The sequence below is a fragment of the Melopsittacus undulatus genome, chromosome 2, assembly GCF_012275295.1.
Source record: "Melopsittacus undulatus isolate bMelUnd1 chromosome 2, bMelUnd1.mat.Z, whole genome shotgun sequence".
Taxonomy (NCBI): Eukaryota; Metazoa; Chordata; class Aves; order Psittaciformes; family Psittaculidae; genus Melopsittacus; species Melopsittacus undulatus.
The window spans coordinates 3,039,604-3,065,982 of record NC_047528.1 but is presented as its reverse complement, the minus strand read 5'-3'; the positions used below and the strand labels follow the sequence as shown (position 1 = coordinate 3,065,982).

Genomic DNA, 26,379 nt, shown 5'->3' with positions numbered 1-26,379 from the left:
AAGAGGTCCCTGCTTATTGAAGGAGTGTTTGGACTAGATGAGTTTTAAATGTCCCTTTCAACCTAAACTTTTGATGATTCTATGACTCGATGTGTGAGTCTCCATAGCTGCCCATAAATGATTTCTGAGAAGTGCTAAACTTGCCTCAAATAATCTTCCTCTATTAAAGATTTAAACCCACACAGCCTCCTGTGGCACACTTCCTTAGATCTCATTTCCAGGCTTAATTCCATTTGCTGCCACTTTGCCAGTGATTCATCTCCTTTATTAGATTTCCTACTGGCAAGGATGAAGGAGGGATTTCTATTCTTGGCTTCAGCTCTTTCAGTGCTGAGGACCCAGTACCTGACCTGATATTTATGGGAATTAATGGAACATCTTTATCTCCAGCAGGCTTGGGAGGAGGTCCAGGCTCCAGTATTCAAAGATCTGAGAGGGACAAAGGACTTCTTATACCATGGAAAAGCAAAGACACAGTGCTGAGCCCTTTACCTTGAGCCAGCCAGACTCTTAGGAATGGGATTGGCTTTAGTGGGTGTTAGTCAGGCTCTGGGTGTGTAACTCAGTTGGAAGACAGTTGAAGATGTTTTCAGTATGGCACATGGAGGGGCAAATTGTACATGCAGACAGCAACTATGCAAACATAGTACCAGGTAAATTAAAACCTTTTCTATGTGCATTTATATTAAGCTATAGTTATAATGAGCTGTGTAGTCCTATTTCTTGCCAGTTCTGTTAAAGTATATGTCTGAGGTCATACTGTCAAAGCCAGTAGATGATTGATTGAATGCATAGACTTTTGAATGTGAGAAACAGGGGAGAAATGTGGGCTATTTGGGGTGTGCAGTTTCCACTTGAAGCCTCTTACAATCAACTTCCCTGCCAGAAGTCACTTAATCCCAGTTTAACACATCTACAGTGCAGGAGGCATCATCTGAACTGGTTGTCTACATTTCCTTTAGAGTCACAAGAAAGAGAGAGCAAATTCTCAGGAGGGACTCACTCATCTGATCCATTTTAGACACTGAACTTGAGATCATGCACACTTTTCTTAAGAACTTCATATAATCTCCATTCCTGGCAAAGACAAAGACCAGGATTCCATCTAGTGTGAAACACGGGAGGAAAACTGGTCCCATGGATGGAAAACGTGTTGGCAGATAATTCATAATGAGACAAACACCATCTACAATTTACCTTCACAAACTTCTCAGAAGGAGCAAAACATCCCACACAGAGGGACATCAGGATCCAACCCCTGGCATGGCTGCTTTTGGATGGGTTCTGGGTCAGCTGCTTGCAGATTTGACAATAGATTTCATCCCTGCAATAGGAATGAAGAGTTAATGAAGTGGTGGTCTTCAACAGGAACAGAGAGACACAGACTCTGTCTGCATGGGTCTGGATGATGGAGTCTGCTTTGGCTTTGGCTTCTTACAAAGAATTCCCAGTAATATCAACAGAATCACCTAAACTAACTCTTGTAGAGGGCCATCAGCTGGGAATCTTCATTTACTGGTTGTTCCTCTTGAGACACCTGAATTTGCTTTGTGGAAGTGTTGGGAACTACCAGCTCTTGGACATAAGTCAAGGTCTGATGTCCAGACGGCATGTACATGGACAAGTATCTCAATTTGGGATTTAATGTCCACTTTTGACTTTAACCTTAGTTTTCTACATTCAGAATAAGGGATAATAATATTTCTCATCTACATGGGAGGCAACAAAAGTGTCAGCTTATTTTTACACTGAGAAACTCCATGGAAAAGCCCAGGGGACACTACAAGGTCTGCCTTCAGAGCAGACTTTGTGCAGGAAAATAATGACAAGGATTTAATGGTGAACTGGGAGGATAAAATGAAAATGAGAGAAGCTGGTGATCAGATGAGGATGATCACCCTGTACCTGGAATGAGTAGGTGAGTGTGAGTGGAAAGAGTATGAGACTACGTGAACAAGGACTGTCTCATAATACACACACATAAATGGGGTGAACCAAAGATGTGGAGTTGGCCTTAATTTAGCACTTTCCAGTTATGAATGCTTGATTTAGCAACTTGAGTTTTTCCATTACTACACCATTAAAAATATTCACACAAACACAGAAAACAAAGGGTAGTGAACAGCAAAAGTGAGTGTTAGGAAAACAACCCAGTAGCCACTGGCACTTTCAGAAGCATCTGAATCCTTCTGCATGCTCTTTCCATCAGGCCTGATATGGACAATAAGGAACATGATCCAGCCCAGCCCATATTATACAACACAACCCAAAAAGATGCTACAACGAAGGTTTTGTAAAGCTACACCCAGTAGCAAAATGGTTTGAATGCTTCAAGTATAGTTCAAGGAAGAAGAAATGGAAAGAATGGCATGTTCATGCCTTTGTCTTGATTTCTAACCTTAAGGCTGGCCTGAGGATGCCATTACCAATAATGAAATGGAGCTTCTCCAGGTTGGAGGTGGGTCGGTCTTCAAGCATGCTATTACCCTGCAGCGTAGACTCACCATCGTGAAGTCTCTTTGTCACCTGCCAACCAGACACATTGCTCTCTTTCAGTACAGCAGGCTAATATGTCCCCCCTTTACCCCCCATCCCAAATGTGTAGTGCTCCCTCCACCATCCAGGAGGGGTTTCAGAAGTTCAATCTGGCACTTTCACAGCAATGGGAGGGTTTGACTTTGTTGGCTTTAATCACATATGGGTGAAGCTGAAAATGGTCCTGTCTAGTCACACTTCCACCTGCTTGCTCTTTGCCCAGGGTTTCAACAATGACATCCTTACACCTCAGCTCTGATTAGTCATTAAAGTCATTAAAACACTAACAAAATGGACCCATTCCCCATGCTAATGATGCGACCAAAAGCGCATCAGCATGGTGCTGGTTGTGGAAACAGGGATGGCATCCTTCCACCTACCAGCTCTCTGTCCCAGCTAGCCAACCTAGTCTCCATTTAGAGCCAATGGAGAAAGATGTCTATTTCTAGGGAGTGTTCAGAGCTATATTAGGGTAAGCTGGATTGGGTCACCCCACTGACACTAATGGGACTATCTCAGAGAGCATCTTCATGCTCTCAAGCAGCTACAGACAGGTGAGGTGGTGCCTGCTCTAGAAGTGGACATGGCAATGTGTAAAAGAAGACTGAACCCATGTCTTTGCATTGCTTTAATTCCCATCCCACTCAAAGATGTATTGCTCCTCACTCTTTTGAGATGGGATATTCAAAAGCTCTCAGCTTGGGCTAACTGTTCCCATGTGGAATTCTACCCAGAGGATGGGCGAGTGCCATTGGAGCTCCAACTACTGCTACCTATGCCATGGTGGAGGGCAGGAAGCTAAAAGCAGGGATAACATTCAGACCATCACAGAGTGGCGAGAGGTATCGGCAGCTGGATGGAGGGCTGTGAAAGAGGGGAGGGAAGGTGCTGGGTGGATGGAGAACGGGAGCCGAGGGGAGGCCGGCGCGAGGTGCGGAATGACTCAAGGAGACACGGGAAGCCAACCTTTCCCCTTAAACACTCCTTAAATCTTTCAGGCAGAGAGACAGGTAGCGCCAAACCCAGAGGAGGGCTGGTTCTATGTTGTCTAGGGAAAAGCAGAAGAGAGTCAGAGAGGGCTGCAGACAATCCAACGGCACTTGTGCTGCCAGGCGGACCAGCGTCTCCTCTCACCTCCTCGGTCAGTTTGGATTTCTTCTTGAGGGTTAAGGAGACCAGTTTGTGCCGCACACTGTTCTTCTTGTGCCCGTCAATGTGAGTACTCTGCAAATCAAGAGGCATGGAGGCAATTGAATACACTGTTCTTCCCATGCCCGTCAATGTGAGTACTCTGCAAAGCACGATGCGTGGATGTAATGTGTTGAGATACAGAGCCCTGATGAGTAGGTGCTCTCCCTGCCTCCCTGGGCTCCCGTAGAAGACCATTGATGCTGGCCAGAAATGGAGGTATTTCAGAGGCTGGGGAGAACCTGGAATATGGACCCATATTCCTGTGCCCCACAATAGATCACGTCTGGCTCTGAAATGTGTAGATACTCTCTAATCAATGAGTATCCCTCAGGTCCAAATTACATATTAGAGGTGTCTGGAGAAAGTTATATTGAATACACAACCGATTTCTGGCCCATCTAGGTCCAGCAAGTTCTGCTGTACGCCATTCAGGCTTGTTCCTATATCACAAATGGCATGAGCAAGACCATTCTCTGTGATGAGCCCTTTACATGGCAGGTTTGTGAGCTGGAAGTCATTTAGACAGAGATTCATGGACAGGTAATTACCCACTGTGGTTTCCTCATCATTGACCACCTCTGTGTTGTATCAGCTTTCCCAGGAGAATAAATGTGATGTGGACAGACCCATGCACTGCCTACACATCATCAACTGTTGGCTTTCTACTTTTATACCAGTTTATGTCAGTTGTGGGGTTAAAATGACATGGATTCACTTTTTGAGCCAGTTAACCTCTTCCCATTTAAACAGCTTTGAAAGACTGTGATTTGATACCAGATCAACACTCCAAGTCTTGCAGCTGCGATGGTTTATATCCATTATAAAGCCAAGCTGGTACTATATACCTGAATTGCCATATCATCATGGTCAGGGTCAGCTCCTACATCTCTCTGCACTGTTGTAACCACAGAGCTCGTGTAACCACAGAGACAAATGACAGCTTAAAACCTCCTTCTCTTCTGTATTACTTGATGTCTTAACTGGCCAAAAAATACCTTTTTTTGTAAAATCACAGAATGGTTTGGGTTGGAAGGGGCCTTAAAGCTCATCCAGTTCCACCCCTGCAACAGGCAAGGACATCTTCCACTGGACAAGGCTGCTCAAAGACTATTTTTGTGATAAACAAGCAAGAAATGATGGATAGAAAGAATGAAAGGTGATTCTTGCTGTGTATTTTTAGGGATTATAATCCATATGAGGACTCCTTCCTTCTCACGTAATTCACTGAAGCGCTGAATGATATCAACCATCTCTAAAACTTAGGAGATTTATCCTCCTTCATCTGCAAATGCTGCCCAGCAGCCTGCCCAGAAGCAAATACCAGATAATATCTTGTTCTACTGAATAAAGCAATTGCCAAAGATGAAAGCATATTGGTGCTACAGACAACAATTTATCCAGAGCAATGTCTTATCTGGGAATGGTCCTAAGATGAAGTTCTTCAGTGACATCCCAGAACACACTGAGGATGCAATAGGGATTTCCAGAGCTTAATCTCCTGATAACTGTTCCTTTCCTGCTCCAAGATTAAGGGCACACTTTTAATTTAGTCTCTTCTGATCCAGGGCAGATCAAAAAGAAGTCCCCAAATGAGAGACCGATGACACAGGACATTACATTCCCCCCCATGTATTTCTGCCCTGTGGGGTGGAGCAGAGAAATCAAAGCCCCAGTATAGATATCAGGGCACTTCCCTTACTGTATTGATGGGGACACCCAGTTACCCCTATGAAGAAGATGAGGCAAGATCATCACTTGACACACGGGCAATTCTTCCTTCATGGCATAATTGTAAATGAAGTTGACAACCAATTGTCTACATCAAACCCCAAAAGTTGTTTCTTTCCAACACATTTCAATACCCAACACCTAACAACAGCATCTCTAGTTACCTCTCCTTCTCCCTGCAGGGCCTGCAGCTCTTTCTTATAGGTCTTCTTCCCAAGAGTCTCATAGATCTTTGTCATCACTGGGATCTTCTCGCCACCATCACTCATGGCTGTATGATATTTCGGCTCAGGGAGGTCTCCCATGAAGCGGAGGATGGTGATCCATACTGCAAGTGCTGCCTGTTGAAAGGAAAGGCACGTTCCATTAGCTCACACCAGGAGATGGTCAAGCCATGCTGAATCCATCAGGGTCATTACTGTGGTTTCTCTGTATATAAAACACTTTCCAGTGCCACCCAACAGCTTTGTCTGCAGTACACATTCCATCTGAGCAAGCTGGGCAGGCTCATGGCTGGGATCACAAATTCAGGCTCTGTGTCCATGCCATCATGAGAGTGTTTGTGCACCCTACAAGAATCATAGAATCGTAGAATGGTTTGGGTTGGAAAGGACCTTAAGATCATCCAGTTCCAACCCCCCTGCCATGGGCAGGGACACCTCACACTAAACCATGGCACCCAAGGCTCTGTCCAACCTGGCCTTGAACACTGCCAGGGATGGAACATTCGCAAGCTCCCTGGGCAACCCATTCCAGTGCCTCAGCACCCTCACAGTAAAGAACTTCTTCCTTATATCCAATCTAAACCTCTGCTGTTTAGATTCAACCCGTTATCCTTTGTCCTATCACTCCAGTCCCTAATGAAGAGCCCCTCCCCAGCATCCCTGTAGGCCCCTTCAAATACTGGAAGCTGCTATGAGGTCTCCACACAGCCTTCTAAGCTTGGTTCTTTGTTAGGAGATGCCCAACTTATAGGGGAACAGCGACTGGCAGCTCATAACCCACTGCAGAGGGGAAGGACAACCTTAGTGTAGGCAAGCTCATGGCCAATCTAATATTCATTATAGCCATGGAGGTTCAATACAGTCCTTGTACTGTTGGCTACTGGACAAGTGTTTCTTTTCTGTCAGCTCTACAGTGGTGCATACAACAGGGTAAGAAACAACTTTTCCAGCTGCTACTGCTTTCATTGTCCATGCTTTAAGCCAAGAGCAGTTCATTAATGCCTTAACACAGATATAATTGTAAAGAGATGGACTCACCCCTATAATGTTACATCCCTCTGATGCTCATTGTCTTGTCACTGCTCAAAGCATGCTGGTGGGACAGCATCTACATGTGCAGCAGATCAGGGCTATGCTCTCCACTGAACCACAAGCACAGCAGTGCATCCCAATGGAAAACTGCTGGTGCCCTTTTGCTCCCCAGCCCACCCTGCCCTGATTAAGGTTTTCCATCTCCTGCCTCACCAACTGGTCTCCTTCATCTTCATGGTACAAGAGGGGCTGCTTGAGTGGCCGGCGGATGTAGGTGTTTGTTGTTGTGCCCTGGAAATAGGTGGCAGCAAACTTGGCAAACTTGTACTCGGAGAGATCTTCCTCCTCTTCCTCAGGGAGAGGTAATGCTGCATCCAGGTCCTCTTCCTCCAGCTCCTTCTGGGCTCGCTCAAGGTCCTGGTGGGGAAGGACAGATCAGGCACTCAGCATGGCTTAGGATAACCCTTTCCCTTTGGATCTGGTGTTTCTGTTTGCCTGATTTCCATTCCAAAAGGAAAAACCAGCTGGAGGAAAACACCTGAAACAGAACTCCGGAGCCCATGCAAAGCCCAAGTCCTGAAGGACATGCCTGTGCCTAGGAATGTTCCGGAGAGCAGTAGGAGAAGCAACAAGCATGGCCTCACTTCTAGCATAGGGAATGCACATCCAAGAGCTAAACACCATGAGGAACCATGAGGAAAAACATCCCAAAGGCCACAGGTCGCCAGTGATCTCGTAGTGATACTGCTCTCCTCCATTTGGGAGCCTCAGAGAAAAGCTTCAGACTGCCTGCTTGTCCCTTGCCATAGCTCAGTAACCCTCTTGGACCATATAGAATCATAGAATACTTAGGGTTGAAAACAGTTCCAACCCCCTGACATGGGCAGGGACACCTCACACTAAACCATGGCACCCAAGGCTCTCTCCAACCTGGCCTGAACACTGCCAGGGATGGAGCATTCACAGCTTCCCTGGGAAACCCATTCCAGTGCCTCAGCACCCTCACAGTAAAGAATTTCTTTCTTATATCCAATCTAAACTTCCCCTGTTTCAGTCTGAACCCATCACCCCTTGTCCTATCACTGCAGTCCCTGATGAAGAGCCCCTCTCCAGCATCCTTGTAGCCCCCTTCAGACACTGGAAGCTGCTCTGAGGTCTCCACGCAGCTTCTCTTCTCCAGGCTCAACAGCCCCAATGTTCTCAGCCTGGCTCCATACAGGAGCTGCTCCAGCCCCTGCTCATCCTCGTGGCCTCCTCTGCACTTGCTCCAACAGTTCCATGTCCTTATTATGTTGAGGACCCCAGAACTGCACACAATGCTCCAGGTGAGGTCTCACGAGAGCAGAGCAGAGGGGCAGAATCACCTCCTTTGCCCTGTAGAAGAGACTGGTCTTGAAGGAAGGCTTCAGAGACCACTTCTGTATCACTGTACTCTCCCCTGATTCAGTCATGTGTTGCTAAAGCTTTCCATGTGATAGCCAGGCTCATGTGTGTGTCCAGTACCTCGAAGCCATTGGGTGCCTGTCCTTCCTGGCCAGGCAGAGAGGAGGTGGTCCCCAGGAATCCAAACATTTTATCCACCATTTCCGAGTCGTTCACTGGCTCATTTCGAGCTCTCTCCATCTTTTCCAAGAGCTCCTTCTTCCGACGTGCTTCCTCCTTTTCCTTCACTTCCCTCTCTGCATCCTCCCGTGCCAGCTGGGCCAGGCGTACCTGCAAGAGGACAAATACACTGATTGAACTGCTCCTCCTAAGAGCTAGTGCTAAGTGATGGCTTTAGAAGACTACTCAGTGCTTGGGCACTATGTCAGCATCGTGACTTGAAGCAAATCAGTTTCATATCCATGCCTCCATTTCCCAGCTGGAGAAGAACAAATCAATACCATTTTCACCTTACTTACTGCCTTTTTAGAAGGTTTTATCCATGCAAAAAGCCTCTCATTAAGCTCATTTCTCTCTTTTAGACAACAAGAATATATGTGCACACACACAGAGTGCCCTGAGCTCCTCCATCATCCTTTATGCAACAGCAAAAGCAAGTGAATAGTCACTGTAATCTCTGGCATTCCTTGCAGCAGACCAGAAATTCTGGAGCAGCTCCAAACTAGAGCACAGATCATGCCATGAATTGAATACAAACTGCTCAAGCAGGGCAGAAATCCCTTAGATATTTTGGGCATTTCCCCTCAAAGGAACAAAACAAGTGCTGGAAAACAGAGACAGGACCCCAGAAAGAGCTTGGTCCCCACGTACTTGGTGCTTCTTTTCTGCTTCCTCTTTGGCTTTCTTGGCACTCATCTCCTTTCGGAGTCGCTCCTCTTCTGCCAGGCGAAGTTTCTCTGCTTCCAGGCGTCGATGGTACTTAAGGAACAAACATAAGAACCCCTTTGAACAGGCATCCCTTTATTGGTTTTCCATAGAATCATGGAAAGGTTTGGGTTTGAAGGGACCTCAAATCTCATCCAGTTCCATCCTGGATGAGTGGAGGGACACCTTCCACTAGGCCAGGTTGCTCCAAACCCCATCCAAACCCAAATCCATGATACAGAAGCATGTTGTTCCCTCTCTCCCCACCTCCATTCCCCACACTGACCTCTCCTCCATCGTACTTACTTCCCCTCGGAGGCGCTTATACAGCCTTCGGGCAATCATGCCCCGTGCATAGGCCTGTATGGTGAGGACAGCCCAGAGGCGGTGGCGAAAAGCCCTACGGACCAGGTAGCCCCGACAGCGTGCCTGGAACTCGATGATCCTCCGGCGAGCCATATGGTACTGCTTATGGAGCTTGCGGGACCGGTAGAGAGCCTGCAGCCTCAGGAAGCCAATCCGCATCTGCAAGAGGGAATGGGATGAAACGAGCCCATCATGCAGGGGCTTGCCCACCATAGGCAGATATCCATTGCTAATGTCCTTGCACTGCTGTAAGAGCCACTAAATCAGTCCCCTCTAGGACAAGCCTATGGGAGGGAGATACTCCAAGAAGGGGAAGAAATCATAGAATCATAGAATAGTTTGGGTTGGAAAGGACCTTAAGAGCATCCAGTTCCAACCCCCTGCCATGGGCAGGGACACCTCACACTAAACCATGGCACCCAAGGCTCTGTCCAACCTGGCCTTGAACACTGCCAGGGATGGAGCATTCACAACCTCCCTGGGCAACCCATTCCAGTACCTCAGCACAGTAAAGAATTTCTTCCTTACATCCAACCTAAACTTCCCCTGTTTAAGTTTTAACCCATCACCCCTTGTCCTATCACTACAGTCCCTGATGAACAGTCCCTCCCCAGCATCCTTATAGCCCCCTTCAGATACTGGAAGCTGCTCTGAGGTCTCCACACAGCCTTCCAGCTGCTGCACTGATTCAAAATCTGGGAATGACAAAGACTTTTCCTTCCCCATTGAGTCCTACAGAGTACCTGCCCTTGGGAGGCCTCAGGAGGGCTGGTTGGTTATCTTAAGGTAGCTGCAATCCATAAGGATTACTCCCATAGAGCTACAGCATCTGCAGACCTCCTGCCTGAAAGCCAAGGTGCTATTTCATACCAAGAGGCAGCATCCTGACCAGCCTGGAAGTGGCTATCCCTACTGGTTTGCAGGCTTTTAGGATGATATTGAGACACTTTAGACCTCAAAACACTTCTCAAATGACCTGCTTTTGGGTCATAAACAGCTGGGACAGGGATAAAAGAGGGCTATGGAAGGGGTTGATGAGAAACCAAGATATCTCTGGAGACAGAGTATGGTTTTCAGAGGAAGCTAATATTGAGTTTTCAGTCACCTGGAAACTAGGGAAAGACTTAAAACCCCAAGTGACCATTTGATACAAAGCATATCTAACTCTTAGGGAAAAGGACAGCTAGAAGGTAGTCAAGTGCCCTCTTCAGGTAAAGCAGCAAGAGCAAACCTACATTCATCACTCCATTGGCAAAAGCCAACCCAGCTCAGAGGGGCATTTTGAGCCCAGAAACTCTTATGTATGTCCCAGAAAGAAATAGGAAGACAGAGGTGTGAGGGAGCACCCCAGTACTTACAGCACCATAGTTCTTCCTGCAGTTATGTCCACGCCAATATCTCTGGATCATCAGGGCTGAGTTCCTCATCTTCAGGAAATTGGACCTGCAAAGGCATTTCCATCACTTGCCTCTGTGGTTTGGCTGCATCTCATCCTCTCCTGGGCATCATTCTTTAGAGATTTGAAACTGAGCAGCCAGGAGGAGCAAACGCTGCATTTTTGGCCTGAAAAAGACTTCTCCCCCATCTCTTTGCTTTCATAAAATGATGAAAGGTCTCCGCAGGCAGATGCTTACAGGTTATGGGAATGGGCAGAGCAGGAGATGCTGAGAATCATCTGCTCCTTCCTCCCACCCTGCACCCTACTCTGCATCTGAAACCCCTTCAGTTTGTGCTCCCCCCACTTCAATCCTAGCACCTGAGAATGGATTTAACATCATCCGAATGATCGAAGGCAAACTTCAGCAACACCACCACAGTACCCTCATCTGTTCCTTCTGTCCTTCTTATTCTGGCCTGCATCCTACATGCAGACACCTCACGGACAATTGTATTTGGGGTCTCACTAGGGTTAGTGTGGGGAAGAGTGATGAGTTATTTAGCATATGCCCTTTGCACAAAGCCTAAGGCACAACCTGAGTCACAGCCATGGCTTGGACAGCCAAAGAGCACAAAGCCCCAGGAACTATCCCTCTTCCATGGGTGAAGCTTGTCCTCGGCTATGGCTCCCCCTCTTCTTCCATTATGCCATGAGCTCCCCATGGGCTACCTGCCCTCCTCCCAAGTCTGGCAACTGGGTTGCAAAGGGAAGAGTCCTGAATGCCTTGGGCTTTGGGGAGAGCAACTGTAGTCACAGTGATGGTCCAGTGATCCCATTGCAGTCTTGTGGGGATCCCCATCGACTGGAAGCTTAGCATTGCCTTCAGCAGGCTCAGAGTCCCACTGGTGTTTTGTCATAGCAAACATCTCCCCTGAAACAGCACTGAACAAGGGCAGAAGGTCCTATTCTGTCCATGTTTGAGGCAGATAATACAGGTTTCCTCTTGTTTCCTCTGCTGTTTTCCTCCAATACTTGCTATACCTGAATGCCAACACATCATAGCTCCTATCTCTCTGGCTGCAGGCAGGTTAGATGCATCCCTCAGGAACCACTTGCTGGGTGAAGCATCCCACACATCCAACCTCCCTCTGGCAGTGGGGCTCACACCTACCTGTCTTTAAACCCACGGACCACCTTCTGGATGAGGATGACTTTGTCCGTGATGGCCTTGTCTCTCTCAATCTCCAGCAGCATGTCGTGGTGGTCCTGTGGGAGGAAGCAACACAGCATCCATGCCTTAAGCTCTTCATCTGCCTGGCAGGGCAGGAAGGGTGATACAAGGCCCTTCCCCAGAGGAGATGGCCAAAATAAGCTGAAAATGGGACATTTTACATCCACAGCATCAACCATCTACTACTCAGTGGGGAAATCCTAATGTAAACCCTGGTGATCTACCTTTGTTCCCAAACAAACCAGAGCATCCAGAACTGCTTATGCAATACTTTATAGTCTCAAAACAACCAAATGACATTGCTTTCCCACACAGAGCTCCCTGCTAGTGCTTTCAGACATGGAATCAGTTCCTAGGAGCACTAGAGGGGTTTGGGAACAAACTTCAGGCTGCTGGGTCCCATCACTCCCTTTAGGCAAGACTGGAACCCCTCCATACACCAAGGACAAAATTCATTGAAACATGGAATTTCCTTGCCCTGAGGCTTTCAGATGCTCCAATCCAAGCTTTCTATTGATTCCTCCCATGCTGTTTGTAACTCTGCTTTCATTCCTGGTTGTGGCACACTGAGCCCTGCCGCGGTGGGTGCAGCAAACCTCACGTTTCCTGCTTTGCTTGACCTCATACAGCCCCATGGGGCCTCCCAGTTTCCCCATTTCCTTCCCTGACAGCTGTGAGATCTTGATAACAGGCTCTGGAAAGAGCAACCAGTGGGAATGGTTTCTAAGGAAGAGATGGGGGTGTTTGTGCTGGTGATGGGGGTGAATTCAGATGTAAGTGGTCAGGGTTTATGGCTGAGATTTTAGCTCGAGAGAAGCCTTTGCTTCCAGCCTGGTTCCTGGCCAGCTCAGCCTCTTCTTCCCAGAGCAGCACAGGGTTTGTAAGGAGATATGAGTGCAAATGGGGCTGCAGGGGATCTGCAGTGTTGGGCTGCTCTGTATCAGCTAGACCAATGCAGAAAGGGAGGCTGTAGGCACCTTTTGTGTTGTGAAAGGATGTGCTGAAAGTGAGCCTGTTGTGTTATCAGTCCCTCTCTCTGCAGGGTTCTGCATGGACATCCCTCCTGCTGCCATGCTTGGTGGGTGATGGCAAGAGATGATAACTGACTCAACCCAGAAGGGAGAAAGCCATGATCTGTATGGGACTATCCCTGCACCTGTATGGGTGTGAGCGTGCATCAGTGCTGGCAGTGTCAGGACTTCCTCCTGCCCACCCATTCCTAACACTGGTCTTGGTCCAGGTTCTCCCCAGTGCCATGCCAGATGATGGGAAACGGTCATGTCTTGTTATGGAAAGGGAATGGTAGGAGGCTCCTTCACAGGCAAAGGGCTCAGGATGGCAGGAGGGATGTGGAGAAAGACCTACCTTCAGGAATATCTTTGTCTTGCCGATCTGCCAATCATCATCCCTCCCGAGCACTGCCTCGGCAATGCGCTGGCATGTCCCACGCAGGTCACCCTGGTAGGAGAGGGGGTAGGATTCAGTCAGGACCCATCTCACCCATTGCTCCTCCCAGGTCCAGTAGGGATCTTTTCTGGTCCTGATTCCTGAAGTTTGGGTAATGAGGTTAGAATCATAGAATCCCAGACTGGTTTGGGTTGGAAGGGACCTTAGAGCTCATCCAGTTCCAACCCCTGCCATGGGCAGGGACACCTTGCACTGGAGCAGCTTGATCTCAACCTCCCCTCGGGCAGGTTCAAGCCATTCCCCTTGGCCTGTCCCTACAGGCCCTTGTCCCAAGCCCCTCTCCAGCTTTCCTGCAGCCCCTTTAGGCACTGGAGCTGCTCTCAGGGCTCCCCAGAGCACAGCAGAGGGGCAGGATCCCCTCCCTGAGCTGCTGCTCACGCTCTGGGGGTGCAGCCCAGCACACAGGGGGGTTCTGGGCTCCAGTGCTCACTGAAGCCAGGTCATGGGGAGCTGCTCCTCACCCAGCACCCCAAGTCCTTCTCCTCAGGCTGCTCTGAATCCCTTCTCCACCCAACCTGTAGCTGTGCCTGGGATTTCCCTGATCCAGAGGTTCCCAGATCTTTACTATCACCACATTCAAGGTGAGTAGAACAGGCTCAATACAGCTGCCTGCCCCTGCCAACCTGTTCTTCCTTCATGCGGAAAGCCCTGAGCACCACTGTAACATCTGGGCACCAAATGCTGCCTAATGCTTTTGGAGAAGATGCAGACCCATAAATGGAGAGCCCAGCAGAGAGCAACCATTACCCACGGAAGAAGATGCTCACCTGCTTGTATGCTGGCTTCACCCCAGGCATGAGCACCCGGTACCGGTCCACAAACTCCACAAACGTGTAGCGGATGGGGTACCCGGCTCTGCGGATCCGGATGGTCTCCATCATCCCTGAGTACCTCAGCTGACGGACGCACAGCTCCCGGTCAAACAGCTGGGGAGGGTATGGGACACAGTGGTTTGACTGCACGTTTTGGCATGGATTTGCCATAACAGTGGGGACTCTAAAGAGTTGTGGGACAAGCAAGTCAGGTGTCCATCCAAATCCTTCATGTTGAGGACCAGAGGAATGTTGGTTGTCATGGGCCTGATCTGACAAGCTTCTGAATGTGTTTGATTCACTCAACTTCTTTACTTGCTACTTGTAAGACTGGATGCATCCTACACATTACACAAACAGCTGAGAGAATGGTGAGCACAGAGAGTCATGGAAACAAGGAATCACAGAATGGTTTGGGGTGGAAAAGACCTTAAAGCTCCTCCATCCCCAATCCCTGCCACAGGCAGGGACCCCTTCCACTGGAGCAGCTGCTCCAAGCCCCTGTGTCCAACCTGGGCTTGAGCACTGCCAGGGATGGGGCAGCCACAGCTTCTCTGGGCACCCTGTGCCAGCACCTCAGCACCCTCACAGGGCAGAGCTTCTGCCTTATATCCAACCTAAATCTACTCTGTTTCAGTTTTAACCCATTCCCCCTTATGCTATCACTACAGTCCTTGATGATGAGTCCCCTTCCAGGATGCTTATATGTCCCCTTTAGATACTGTAAGGCTTCGATTATGTGCTCCTAGCATCAGGGCCTGAAGAAGCACAGAGCAATGGGGACAGTTCTGACTTTCTTTGCATGGTTTGTTACTCAATTCATCCCCTGCTTTTCTCTTGGACCACAGAACAACAGAGCAGCACTCAGAAACAGCAGCACGGGACCATACCCAGACCCATAGAACTCCATCCAGGCTCCCAGTGCAAACAATGTTTTTTTCCCCCCCTAAAACGCATTTTAGAAGGAAGCAAACATTTAAAATAACACAAAATAACAGCCAGGACTTTCCACTGACCTTTCACTTCCCGCTATCCCATTTCCTATCACTATCAGCACGCTTTCCTTCAAAGCCAGGGACACAAAATGAACTCCCAGAACATGTTCTCTTTTGCACAGCTCTGTTTGCTGTTATCTGGGGTTTTTCTTTTCCTTTGTATTGTTAAACCAAGGCCAAAAAATAAATGCAGCAAGAAATGACATTTCATATCATACAGCGCTCCAGTCTCTGGTTCAGTATTAGCTCATCTACTCATTACTTTAATGGGGAGATTGATTTGTCTTTGTTCCATTCTTTCAAGCTTATAGCTGGGTTTATGTCCCACTAAAAGCATTGTAGATAAATGGGTTGGACACAGACTTAGTGCTTGCAAGAGCTGATGAATTACAGACTTCTTATCCAGAACACAAAGTGCCAGAACGATCCCCAGACATCCATGTGTAAAAACAGCTCAGTCAGGGCATTGGGAATAATCTGTTAACATCAGTTCAGGATGTCCATCTATTTCTCAGCATTGGTACTTAAAGAAGGTCTTGCTTTGATTTCAGCTCAGATAATCACCTCAGATCAGACATATTGCTAAATATTAAACCAAAGTATTCCATCGGGATGCTATTAAGTGCCTTTTTATGCTCACCAAAACCAGGTGGGCACAGCAAGCTGCTTTGAGACCCACCAAAACTCTCACTCAGCATCATTCTGTTCCCTGAACAGCAAAACCAGGTTTCAAGCAAACATTCCTTGTATGCAACATCTCTGAAAACAGCTATTTTATGCTTTTTGCACTCAGGTGAGCTTTGCTAACAGGCATTGACATAAAGCTCCAGCTTTGGTGAGGTTCACCACTACTGAAGTGCAATGGCAGAAACAAACTGATTCACAGAAACCAGCAGCTGAAATCATGATTAAATAAAGCTCTTCTTCCTAAGCAGTATCACCATGGAGTGGTGAACAGTTAACAATGAGTGCTTACAGCACCAGGGTCCAATCCTGCAAGGTGCTGACAGTCGGACTCAGTGCCCACCTCATCCTCTACCTTTTGCTGCTAAACTTGGGGTCCCCTCCATGAGCAGTTTGTGGTGGGGGGATTTACAGCCACCCCCTTCCCTTTCATTTGCTCCTTAAAGTTTGTCCCAGAATATTCATTGCTTTTGAGGCAAATCCCTGGGAATCAGAGCAAAATAATCCCTCTCACCTTTCCCTTCCGCTGTTTTGCTTCTTTTTTCTCTACTTTTAGAACTGTGCTTTTGCCATTGGTGCAAAGGAAAAGCAATTGAGAGAATCAAACAGGGATGAAGCCATTGAGATCCATTGGGAGCAAAGATTTTGTAGGCAACACCCATGGAAACTGGAATCACTTTTAAGAAGCACTGAACCCTGCCATAGGACTAAACCCAGTACTCTGCATCTCAGCCTATGTCTCTGGTAAGGATGTAGGAAATTCAGAGGCATTTCCTATAGGAGAAAGGGCTGCAGGATGAATTCCTTGAGGTCACCCTTGGGAAAAAGAGCAGGGGCAGGAGATTCCCTTTTGCAAAAGGTTTTGGGGTGCTGTTGGATCACAAAGCAAGTGCCTGACTTTGCCAAGCCTTTGTCATCCCTTAGGGATGGTTTCCTAAGCACTGAGGATTGATCCTGCCTCCACTGATGCCTGAAGGAATTGTGTTGTTAACTCCAGGGCTGAGTGGTCCTGCAGGCAGTACTATATGAAAAGCAACCAGAAGAGTAAAGCAGGACTTACCATGGGCTTCTTGTACTCATTGGGCTTGATGCAGCGGACAAAGAAGGGCTGGCACACACTGAGAGTCCTCATCAACAGCTCCAGGGACCGCTTGAACTGGCTGCTGAGTGTTGGTGAGCGCTTCCTTGTCTCTGCTCCCTGCAAAACCACAGCGGAGCAGGCTCAGGAAATGAAAGGATAACAGTGCCTTTCCCCTCTGGCCACGGCCCTGGAACCTCCTGTGACAGCCAGGGCTGGAGGAGGGAGCAGGGCAGGAATGGGGCAAAGGTGGTGAGCATACAATGGCCAGACTCTGTCAACTTGCTCCATATGCCTCTATCCAAGGAGGAAAAATGCTATAACTTGATTTCTCCTGCTCAAACCTCCCTATGTGATTCAAGGTCTCATCTGCACTATACAGAGCTATGAAGGAGATCTGCCCATGAGAGCAAACAGCTGCTTCTGGGGCATCAAAATCCCTATACTGTAGCATGGGGCAATGCATCTGCCAAAGGATGCTCCTTGGGGATGGCGTAGTATTCCCTGTACCCATGTATTGCCTCTGTCCTAGTTCCTCATGTCAGGCTGAGTGCCTCCTGCTCCATAGAGTTTAGGACCAATGACCCATATAGGGTAAAAAACAAGCCAGGGGCAACAGCTCTAGAATCTTCTGGTAAGGTCTATATTCCTCAGCCTGTACTACAGGCATGATTCAAGTTGTGTTTGGAAAAGAACAGCAAATAAAGGTGGGTATTTAGGGTGAATCAGGATGATTTTGAGTATTTTGCTTGGTTTAGGTCCCTTGGTTAAATTAATAAACCAAGCTCCAGCTGGGGACAAGTGTTTCTAAAGCAGAATGGAGATGTCTTCTCCCTGCCCTGGGAGGACCTTATTAAACCACCTCCAACCTAAACGAAGACCCTGACTCATTTTAAGTGACAGTCACTGTTACCTGAGCTCATTACACATTGGTCACAGTGGTGCTGTGTGTGTCTCATTGGGTCTGGTCTTCATGGAGCCTTTGTGGGGCAGCAAGTACTGCTGGTGGGGTGGAGGAAGAGTTGGGCAATGGGATGCTGCTCCCTCTGAGTCCAAATCAGGGCAAACTGTGCCATGAACCAATGGACAGGGATTTCCCAAATGGAGGATTCCAGCAGGATTTTAATGCATCTTTCCTCCAAACATCCTCTGCAGATGGTCAATCCATGTATTGAGTCACAAAGTCCCCATTTGCATTGGCTTTGCTGCTATGTTTTTCAAGGTGATGAGTTTTACCTTTGTTATAATCTTTATGTGCACTTCATTGTATAGCATGAATAACCTGTCAGATAACATTCCCACTCCCCAAACCTGAGGAATTTCATAGAATCACTGAATAATTTGGGTTGGAAGGGACTATCAATATCATCTAGACCAACCCTCTTGCCATAGGCAGGTTATTTGCACTGCTCAGGTTGGATATGACATTGAGACAAACTCAATCAACAGAAACACAATGTCATCATGGAATTCCAACAAGAGAAAACCCAGCTCATGCACACACCAGGAAAACCTGGCCTGCTTGCTGAGCATAGGGGCTATCAAGGATCTCTCCCAGAAAACATACATCCTTAAGGACAAACTGTTAGCAAATCCAGAGTAATTAATGGATGTAGAGTCTGGTGCTCACATTCTGTCAAGGATTCAATGAGGAATAGGCTGTTTCACCAAGGATCCTGGTTTGGATAGCTTTGATTGATGTTTTCTCATTACTAATCACATGCAAAGGGTCACCTCTGGAAAGTGGAAGGATAGCCACAGGGGTTAGAGGCAGCACAGATGTAGGAGCAGGGCTGGAAGTTGGAAGCAACTGCATGTTTAGCCAGGTATATCAAACTGGGGTTTGATGGTCAAGCTGGGAGAGGTCACTTCTCAGCCATGGTGGTAGGAAGGGTGCAAGGCTTTGTACAAGGGTCTACAAGGGAGTGCATGAGTGGTTTGCCCTCAAACAGCAAGACCTGCCTCTCTAGGCTGCTGATGCCTCGCATGCATCCAGCTCTGGTGAAAGGCAGTGGTGCCATCTCCATCCTTACACCTGAGAACTGAAGGGAGGAATGGTGGCCAGAAAGCAGCTGGTCTTCCTATCCAGATTCTCTGGGGTCCTCCTGTCAAGGCTGCACCATCCCATCCATTCATGTGCTTCCTGGGCCTGATATCTGTGCACAGAGTCCTCTTGATGAGGGACACCACAAGTCTGAGCACTAACTGGGCTCTCAGATACACAATGAACACTCAAATGGCTGCTTTGCATCAGCACCTCCAGGGACACCATGGAAGTCACCATGGCTCCTCCTGCCTCACCTCAACACCAGCATGGGGACAATCACACCTCTTCCCTTATTCCAACAAAATGGTCCCAAAATGTTGTGGAGCAGCCTGACAACACAGCATAGTGAGGCACTGAAAATACAGGGGTTATTGCAGGGGAGGATCATAGAACCACGGAATGGTTTGGGTTGGAAGGGACCTTAAAGCTCATCCAGCTCCAACCCCTGCCACAGGCATGGACCCCTTCCACTGGAGCAGCTGCTCCAAGCCCCTGTGTCCAACCTGGCCTTGAGCACTGCCAGGGATGGGGCAGCCACAGCTTCTCTGGGCACCCTGTGCCAGCGCCTCAGCACCCTCACAGGGATGGGGCACATAGTGAAAGAGAAGCATTTGTAGCTAAAACCGGATCAGTCCCTGTAGCCTGAAGGATGAAGGACTGAATACATCCTGCTTTCCTTCTGGCCAGACACAGCCTTCAAACTCCAAGACTGAAACCTCTTTGGGGCCCTTAAGGTCCCATCTTTTGTGACTATCTCTTCACTGGTGTCCATACAGAGCCTAGCACAAGGGAGGATGTGACCTCTGTGTGATGGGGAAGGACAAGCAGGATTCATAGAACCTTAGAATGGTTTGGGTTGGAAAGGATCTGAAGATCATCCAGTTCCAACCCCCTGCCATGGGCAGGGATTCACTGGTGGTGTAGTTCAGACTGGGACACTGAGTAATGACTCAGCCTGTGCTCAGCATTAAAGGAGAAAAAGCAGAAGAGAAAAATGAGCAAAATAAGATAATTACATGATTTACAGAGAAGCATCATCCCAGAAGAGAGTTCATAAAGATGTGCAGACCAGCAAGACATTCAAACATGCTTCAGTGTCACTTCTTTCTGCCATCTCAAAGCCTGAGCTTTAAGGCACAGACACGTGTGGGGCTGTTCGCAGTAACATAAAGACTAAAGTCAAGTCAGAACACAAGGGGATGTTCCCCCAACATGGGGTGTCTGAGACCCCCACCAGCATAGCTGGAGCATTGGGACATTTCCCAGCATCTCTGGGAAGCTGTAACTCCATAGGGACCTATTCAGACTCTTTCCTTTGGTGTCCTGGACACGTTTAGGTACTTACATATCCAGGGATAAGAAAGCAAATACAAGTTAAGCCTATCTGCACCCTCTCCGTTCAGTGGATTTAGGTGGACACAGAGTTATGTTAGGTAGGATGGTGTTAATACAGACCTGGAGCTCCAGATAGGACCTTCACCAGGTTATTTTCTTAGTGACATTGAAACCAAGTAAGAAGAAGCAAGGAGAAAGGCAAGTACAAGGGGAAATGTCATTGAGCCAGAAATGCTAGGAATTATTCCTGCTGTATTCTTCTCTGTTAAGGTGAAGGTTGCATGGAGCACCAGGAAGGCCATGATCAGCACTAGGTCTGCTGGGGAGATGGCAACCTGCTTCAGTGGAAATGCAGAAAGATGGGTTACTTAAGGTGATATAGGAAGGAGATAGAAGCATGTACCACCAGCAATACTCTGGAGAAAGGTTCTGAACAAAGGACCATCCTCCCATCTCTTTAGGATTGTAAGGTCGTTCATATGGGCCATGGCAACATGACATAGAATCATAGATGTTGTTTCTCAGCCTTTTTTATCAATTCTGAGAAAAAATACGCTTTTTGTTTGTTATCTTATTATGTAAAATGTCACTGGGGTGGCCTCCACTGAACATTAAGCCCCTCTCACAGCAGGATCTGCAGTGACATATAGTGAAGAGACAGTCTCTATCCTAAAGGCTGTGCAGCCTAGAAGGTAACCTCTGATGCAAAGTTGACATGGGCTACATAGTGGTGCCAAGTGTCACTGGTTTGAACTACAGCCTCACTTTATAAAGCTTCCTGATGTTGGTATAGTTGGAACACCTTTTTTGGCTTGGGTGTTTGTCCTTGCCTCAGTTCTTAACAAATACATCAATTATTATTCATTAGAAAACCTATAAAACATATGAGAACAAGTATGACAACAACAAAACTAGAAACCATCAGTATTAGGTCTCCATTTCCCATTATCTCTTGTTGTTGCCTTCAAACAAAAAGACCACTCTGGGCATCTCTGACAGCTTTTGCACAATGATTCTCTCCTGGATTTAATCCCACCATACCCTGACACAGGAAGGGTTATTTCTCTCTCTGTGTGTAGCATTGCTACAGCTCTAGAGCAGGCCCCAATGAGATGTCGCAATCCAAACCATTTGCAATCATGATTCGGAGGGGAAAGGACTCCAGATCTGGAATGAATGGATCACTTTGGGTCAGATCCCCCTCATTGGAATTCCAAGTCCAAACATCCAAGACACTGCAGAGGTAAGAAGGGTTGAAATTCAGCCCCATGAAAGGATCTGGATTTGAAAGTCAGGTCTGTCTCCAACATAACCCTTTGGCTATTGAAAGACTGTTGTGGAAATGTGAGCAGTTGCAGAGTTAACATCACAAACCTTTACCACACAGTATGATGCCCTATGGCCAAATATCTCGTAACAAAGGTTTGGGAAGCTATCAGAACCAGTCTGGATATGAGATGCAACAGAAAAGACCTTACAAAGGTGCCAAGAGCCTGTTTCGATGATCATGGCAAAGTTCAATATCAACTATGTCTTTGAAGGCTTGGATTTGAGCTCTCCCCTGAACAAGAGCTAATCCCTCATGAGAATGATGCCATTTCAAAGCAACCCAGAAATGCAATCCAGGAGTCTCTCTTAGCACATGAACTCTCAGTTTCCTTCCCCAAAAAAGGGGCAGAATATGGCCAGATTTGCTGTTGCCTGGAGGAATAATGTCCCACTGAAGCCAATGGTGGCACCATGATAAAGAACAGCCAAATCCCACAGATGATCCATTGGGAATTTATTGAAATGAGTCCTCAAAACTTAGCCTTGGGCTGGTTCTGATTTATCCAAACCAAATTCCCATCATTACAAAGCTCTTCTGAGTTGAATTCTAGATAGAACTGACACAGTCATACACCTGCATGTATTCAGCACGCCATAAGGATGCTATCACATCAGTCACTTGAAATGGATCCTCTATAGATAGCACAGGAAGAGGAATAAACCCACAAGTGCAAAGCACAATCCTTGCCAAGGAGAGGTGAATACACAACAGAGGAAGCTCATGGGTTCAGTTTACCTTTGGTGTGGGTGTGGGCGACTGGCCAAATGTGCTGGATGCATAGCCACAGAGAAACTACATGAAGCACAGGTGAAAACAAAACAAAACAGAGACAGAGAAGAGCAAACAGTGAAAAGAAGGAATAACTGAAATGGGCACCTGATATTGTTTAGTGTTAGAGGCCCAGGTGCTAAAATAGCTCCCAGATTAAAGGCAATAATGCTTAGGTTTCTGTCTATCCCCCCGCTTAGGTTTCTGTCTATCCCCCTCCTGGCTTTTCCCATCTGTCTCCAAGTTCACATCCCTGAAGATCTTGCCTCTTGGAAACAAGTCTTCTACATCTCTTAACCTCACTCATTTATCCATATGTTTTTAGCTATCCCAGCTCTTCCCTCACACATCCCTGCTCTCCTGTGACTGCTGTTCTCAATACACAGCAATTGGGAAGATGCCAGGGAAAAAAAACCCCAAATTCCACAAAAATTCCTAGGAAATCCCTCCTTTCCTCTCTAATTTAAATCAAAATCAGATATATCCTATAAAATAGGAATTTTTACCAAGGGAAAAGCCCACAGATTTCCTATTTCTTTTTCCTTTCACCACTTTCCATCCTCTACCACTCCTTCTACCTGTTCCTTGAGCAAGCAGCACTGTCAGACCACACCAGCTGATTCCTCAGAGGAACAGTGGACAATTCCCACTGAATCCATCATTCCACCTGGCACCGTTCAAAGCAATGCTCTGATTCAGCAGATACATGCAGATAGACCTCCGTGATGGACATGAACTGATCAGGCTTCACAGCCCTGCGTGCTCCAGAGATACCCAGTTCACCACACTGGTTCCATTGCACACACATGTTGGGTCTCTCAGTTACTACACTATTCAAATATGCACTCAACTGGTTTTCAAGGTTCTCTAATCTGTGGCTTTCTCAAGTTTCTGGCGTATAAGGGTCCCATTTGAAAGACTGAATGTACAGCAGGTATGGACTTGCTTTTCACTGACTCCTACAAGCTCATCAATAAGCTCTTGAGGACCAAGGACTGGATACTATTGAGTAAAATGCCTCCTTATTCAATGTAACTCTTAGCAAAGCAACCATTTATCTCATTTTAAGGGAAGATGTTTCATTTGGTTGGCCTGTCTTAAGTGTCTCTGGAAGGTTTCTCCATAGACAATGATGTTCAGGGAAGATATGTAGACTTCCAAGAGGAGCCATTGGCCCAGCTCTTTGGTACATGCATTCAATTCCCACAACCCAGGCTCATCTGCTCCTCCTTTCGGGAAATGTGTGTTAATAAAGGAGCTGCAAGATACCAGATTTTGGTGGAAAGCAATGGGAAAATCATCTCATGATGTTGGATCCTGCTTCTCTAAACAGTTTCGTTTGTATGGTGCTTAGGGGATTTGTGTTCTCCCAGTTCACACTTACGTTGTGCATGATTAGGGGAGCTGGGACACAGTGTTTGCTCCCAGAACTGCAAAGCTTGCACCAAAACCAAAAAGCAGTGAGGGATAAGCAATAAAAAGCAAGGTAAATGGCAGCACTGATGCTAAGGGAGTTAGCGTCTAGTTCAGCAGGAGTATCCACATCTGGGGATAGCTCTGAACCCACTGGCAGCATCATGTCCATTGGAAGTTAATTTGGGCTGATCAAGGTTATTTTGCTCCTAATGAAGTCAAAAGGATTGATCATTCATTTCAGCAGGAGCAAAACTGAGTGGCTCAAGTGCAAAGGCTTGCATGTATGTAGCCTATTTAAAGTTATTTATTGGGAACGTATGCATTTCAGGCAAAGGAATTCATCATTAAATCTGTCTGGCACTCCTGAAAGTCCCTAAGTCCCTTGGACCATCAGTGGCATTGGATGGCATTTGGAAATGGGACTCTTCTGAAACACTTGGTTGCTTTGGAAAAGGTTATCCCCACATCCTCTGCAGTCCCTATGGCTTTGCCTAGGGAAAGACATTGGCTACAATGACCCATCTGGGTAGACTTCCAGGTTCTGCTAGGCTGATATTTTAAACCAGTTTCTACTTTGATTTTGGGAGCAGGGTTTGTGATGTCTTAGTGGGGAGATGCAGATGTTCACCTTAAGAAACCATCATATAGTTGTGTTATTGATGTTGATATAGTCACTTATCTCAGCATTCAAGTTGATATCCCAGTAATAGAGTGGGAAGAGTTGAAGCAATAACTGCATTTCTCCAAAGCTCCAGCACACAGTGTCTTCTGCACTGAGCATGGAGTAAGCATATATCTTCCTGGAGGCCTCCAATGTGGAAAGGGGAGCTTTAAAGTTCAGCTTTCATAACTGACATCCTCTCTCTCTGCTGTCATAATGGCAAAAGATGACTGGTCCATCCCAGTCCTGTTATGGTGATTAAGGGCCAGGCAGATTGTCCCTTTGTTCTGCTGTGGTCTACAACCATTTGGTTTTCATTTCTCACTCCATTATGCACAGACTTCCACTACTCAGCAGGAGATTCTAGGTCCTCCTCTCTCAGATCTCTCTACAATCACATTATTGTCCCTTATAATCTACTTTATTGTCCCCATCCCTACACAATCAGGAGAGGAGCAATCACAGCACAAAGTAATACTTGGTGAACCAAATGCAGTGAACTGGGAGCATGAGTGTGAATGTACCCATGACACTGCACCAACACTTTCTGGTTTGAAACACCCCAAGAGCATCAGAGCAATGAGACTCTTGGTAAACCTTCCACCCCTTCCAGAAACACCCCTCCTTGTGATTAAAGGCCTTCTCCAGCCTCCATTACCAACCATTGCCACATCTGCTTGGAAGATCTGCTTGATGAATTTGTTTTTGGAGGAATGCACCAGCTGGATGATGTCTCCATGCAGCGTGTCCCTGTTTTTCTCCAAGAAACCTAGAGAAATAATGGGACAACACATAGATGACACAGTGCAACGTGGGCAGTACGTGCCCTGCAAGCAGCTTCTGGTTTGACAAACTGGCTGTTCCTTGGGATGTAATAGGAGGAATGAATGGGCAGAGAAAGGGGAACCAATAGGAGGAAGACAGAGGCACATCTCAGAGATGCAAGTGGTGCAAAGCACTGCAATTCTGTCATGGACATGCACGAACAAAACAGCACCAAACACTGCTCACAGGCACCACTGAAGGGCCAAGCCATCACAGCCAGAAAAGGAGTACAGCAACATTACTATGGGCTACCATCCTGCTCTGCTCCAATGCAGCAGCATCTCACCTTGCTCCAAACATCCCTTCATACCTGCAGTGCCCCATGAGCTGCCCCATACCTTTTGTTTCATAGTAAACGATTCCAGCAAAGTGGTTAATGCCAAACTGGGTTTCATAGTTGTTCTTCGGAGGAATATAGTTGGTGTTCAGCTTGTGTTGGGAGTTCAGTTTGTGTAACATGGTGGCATCTGTACCCTGTGCATGCAGGAAAAGATCATAGAATATAGAATCAACCAGGTTGGAAAAGCCCTTTAAGCCCATCTATTCCAACTATTCCCAGCACTGCCCATTCCACCCCTGCCCCATGGCACTGAGGCCTCATCTCCACGGGCTGTGAACCCTTGCAGGGCCGGTGCCTGCAGCCCTGCCCTGGGCAGCCTGTTCCAATGCCTGAGCACCCTGTGGGGCAGGAATTGTTCCTCAGCTCCATCTAAAGCTGCCCTGGTGCAGCTTGAGGCCGGTTCCTCTTGTCCCATCCCTTGTTCCTTGGGAGCAGAGCCCAGCCCCTCCTGGCTCCATCCTCCTGCAGGCACTTGGAGGGAGCCATCAGGTCCCCCCTGAGCCTTCTCTTCTCCATCTGAACCCCCCAGCTCCCTCAGCCGTTCCCCATCACCCTTGTGCTCCAGGCCCTGCTCCAGCTCCATTGCCCTTCTCTGACCCTGTTTCAGCCGCTCAATGTCTCTCTTGCAG

At 47.4% G+C, this 26,379-nt stretch overlaps 1 protein-coding gene across 1 annotated transcript in view; it reads right to left on the bottom strand.

Moving 5' to 3' along the window:
• The window catches only part of MYO7A (myosin VIIA), a 104,556-nt gene that overhangs the window by 21,073 nt on the left and 57,104 nt on the right, over positions 1 to 26,379 (bottom strand). Inside the window, 15 exon segments of the mRNA XM_034074426.1 lie at positions 1,198 to 1,324; positions 2,399 to 2,526; positions 3,670 to 3,759; positions 5,619 to 5,795; positions 6,924 to 7,127; positions 8,214 to 8,423; positions 8,964 to 9,071; positions 9,324 to 9,542; positions 10,742 to 10,826; positions 11,933 to 12,027; positions 13,358 to 13,450; positions 14,227 to 14,385; positions 17,011 to 17,148; positions 25,248 to 25,354; positions 25,749 to 25,884. Coding sequence (XP_033930317.1) covers positions 1,198 to 1,324; positions 2,399 to 2,526; positions 3,670 to 3,759; positions 5,619 to 5,795; positions 6,924 to 7,127; positions 8,214 to 8,423; positions 8,964 to 9,071; positions 9,324 to 9,542; positions 10,742 to 10,826; positions 11,933 to 12,027; positions 13,358 to 13,450; positions 14,227 to 14,385; positions 17,011 to 17,148; positions 25,248 to 25,354; positions 25,749 to 25,884 — 2,076 coding nt within the window.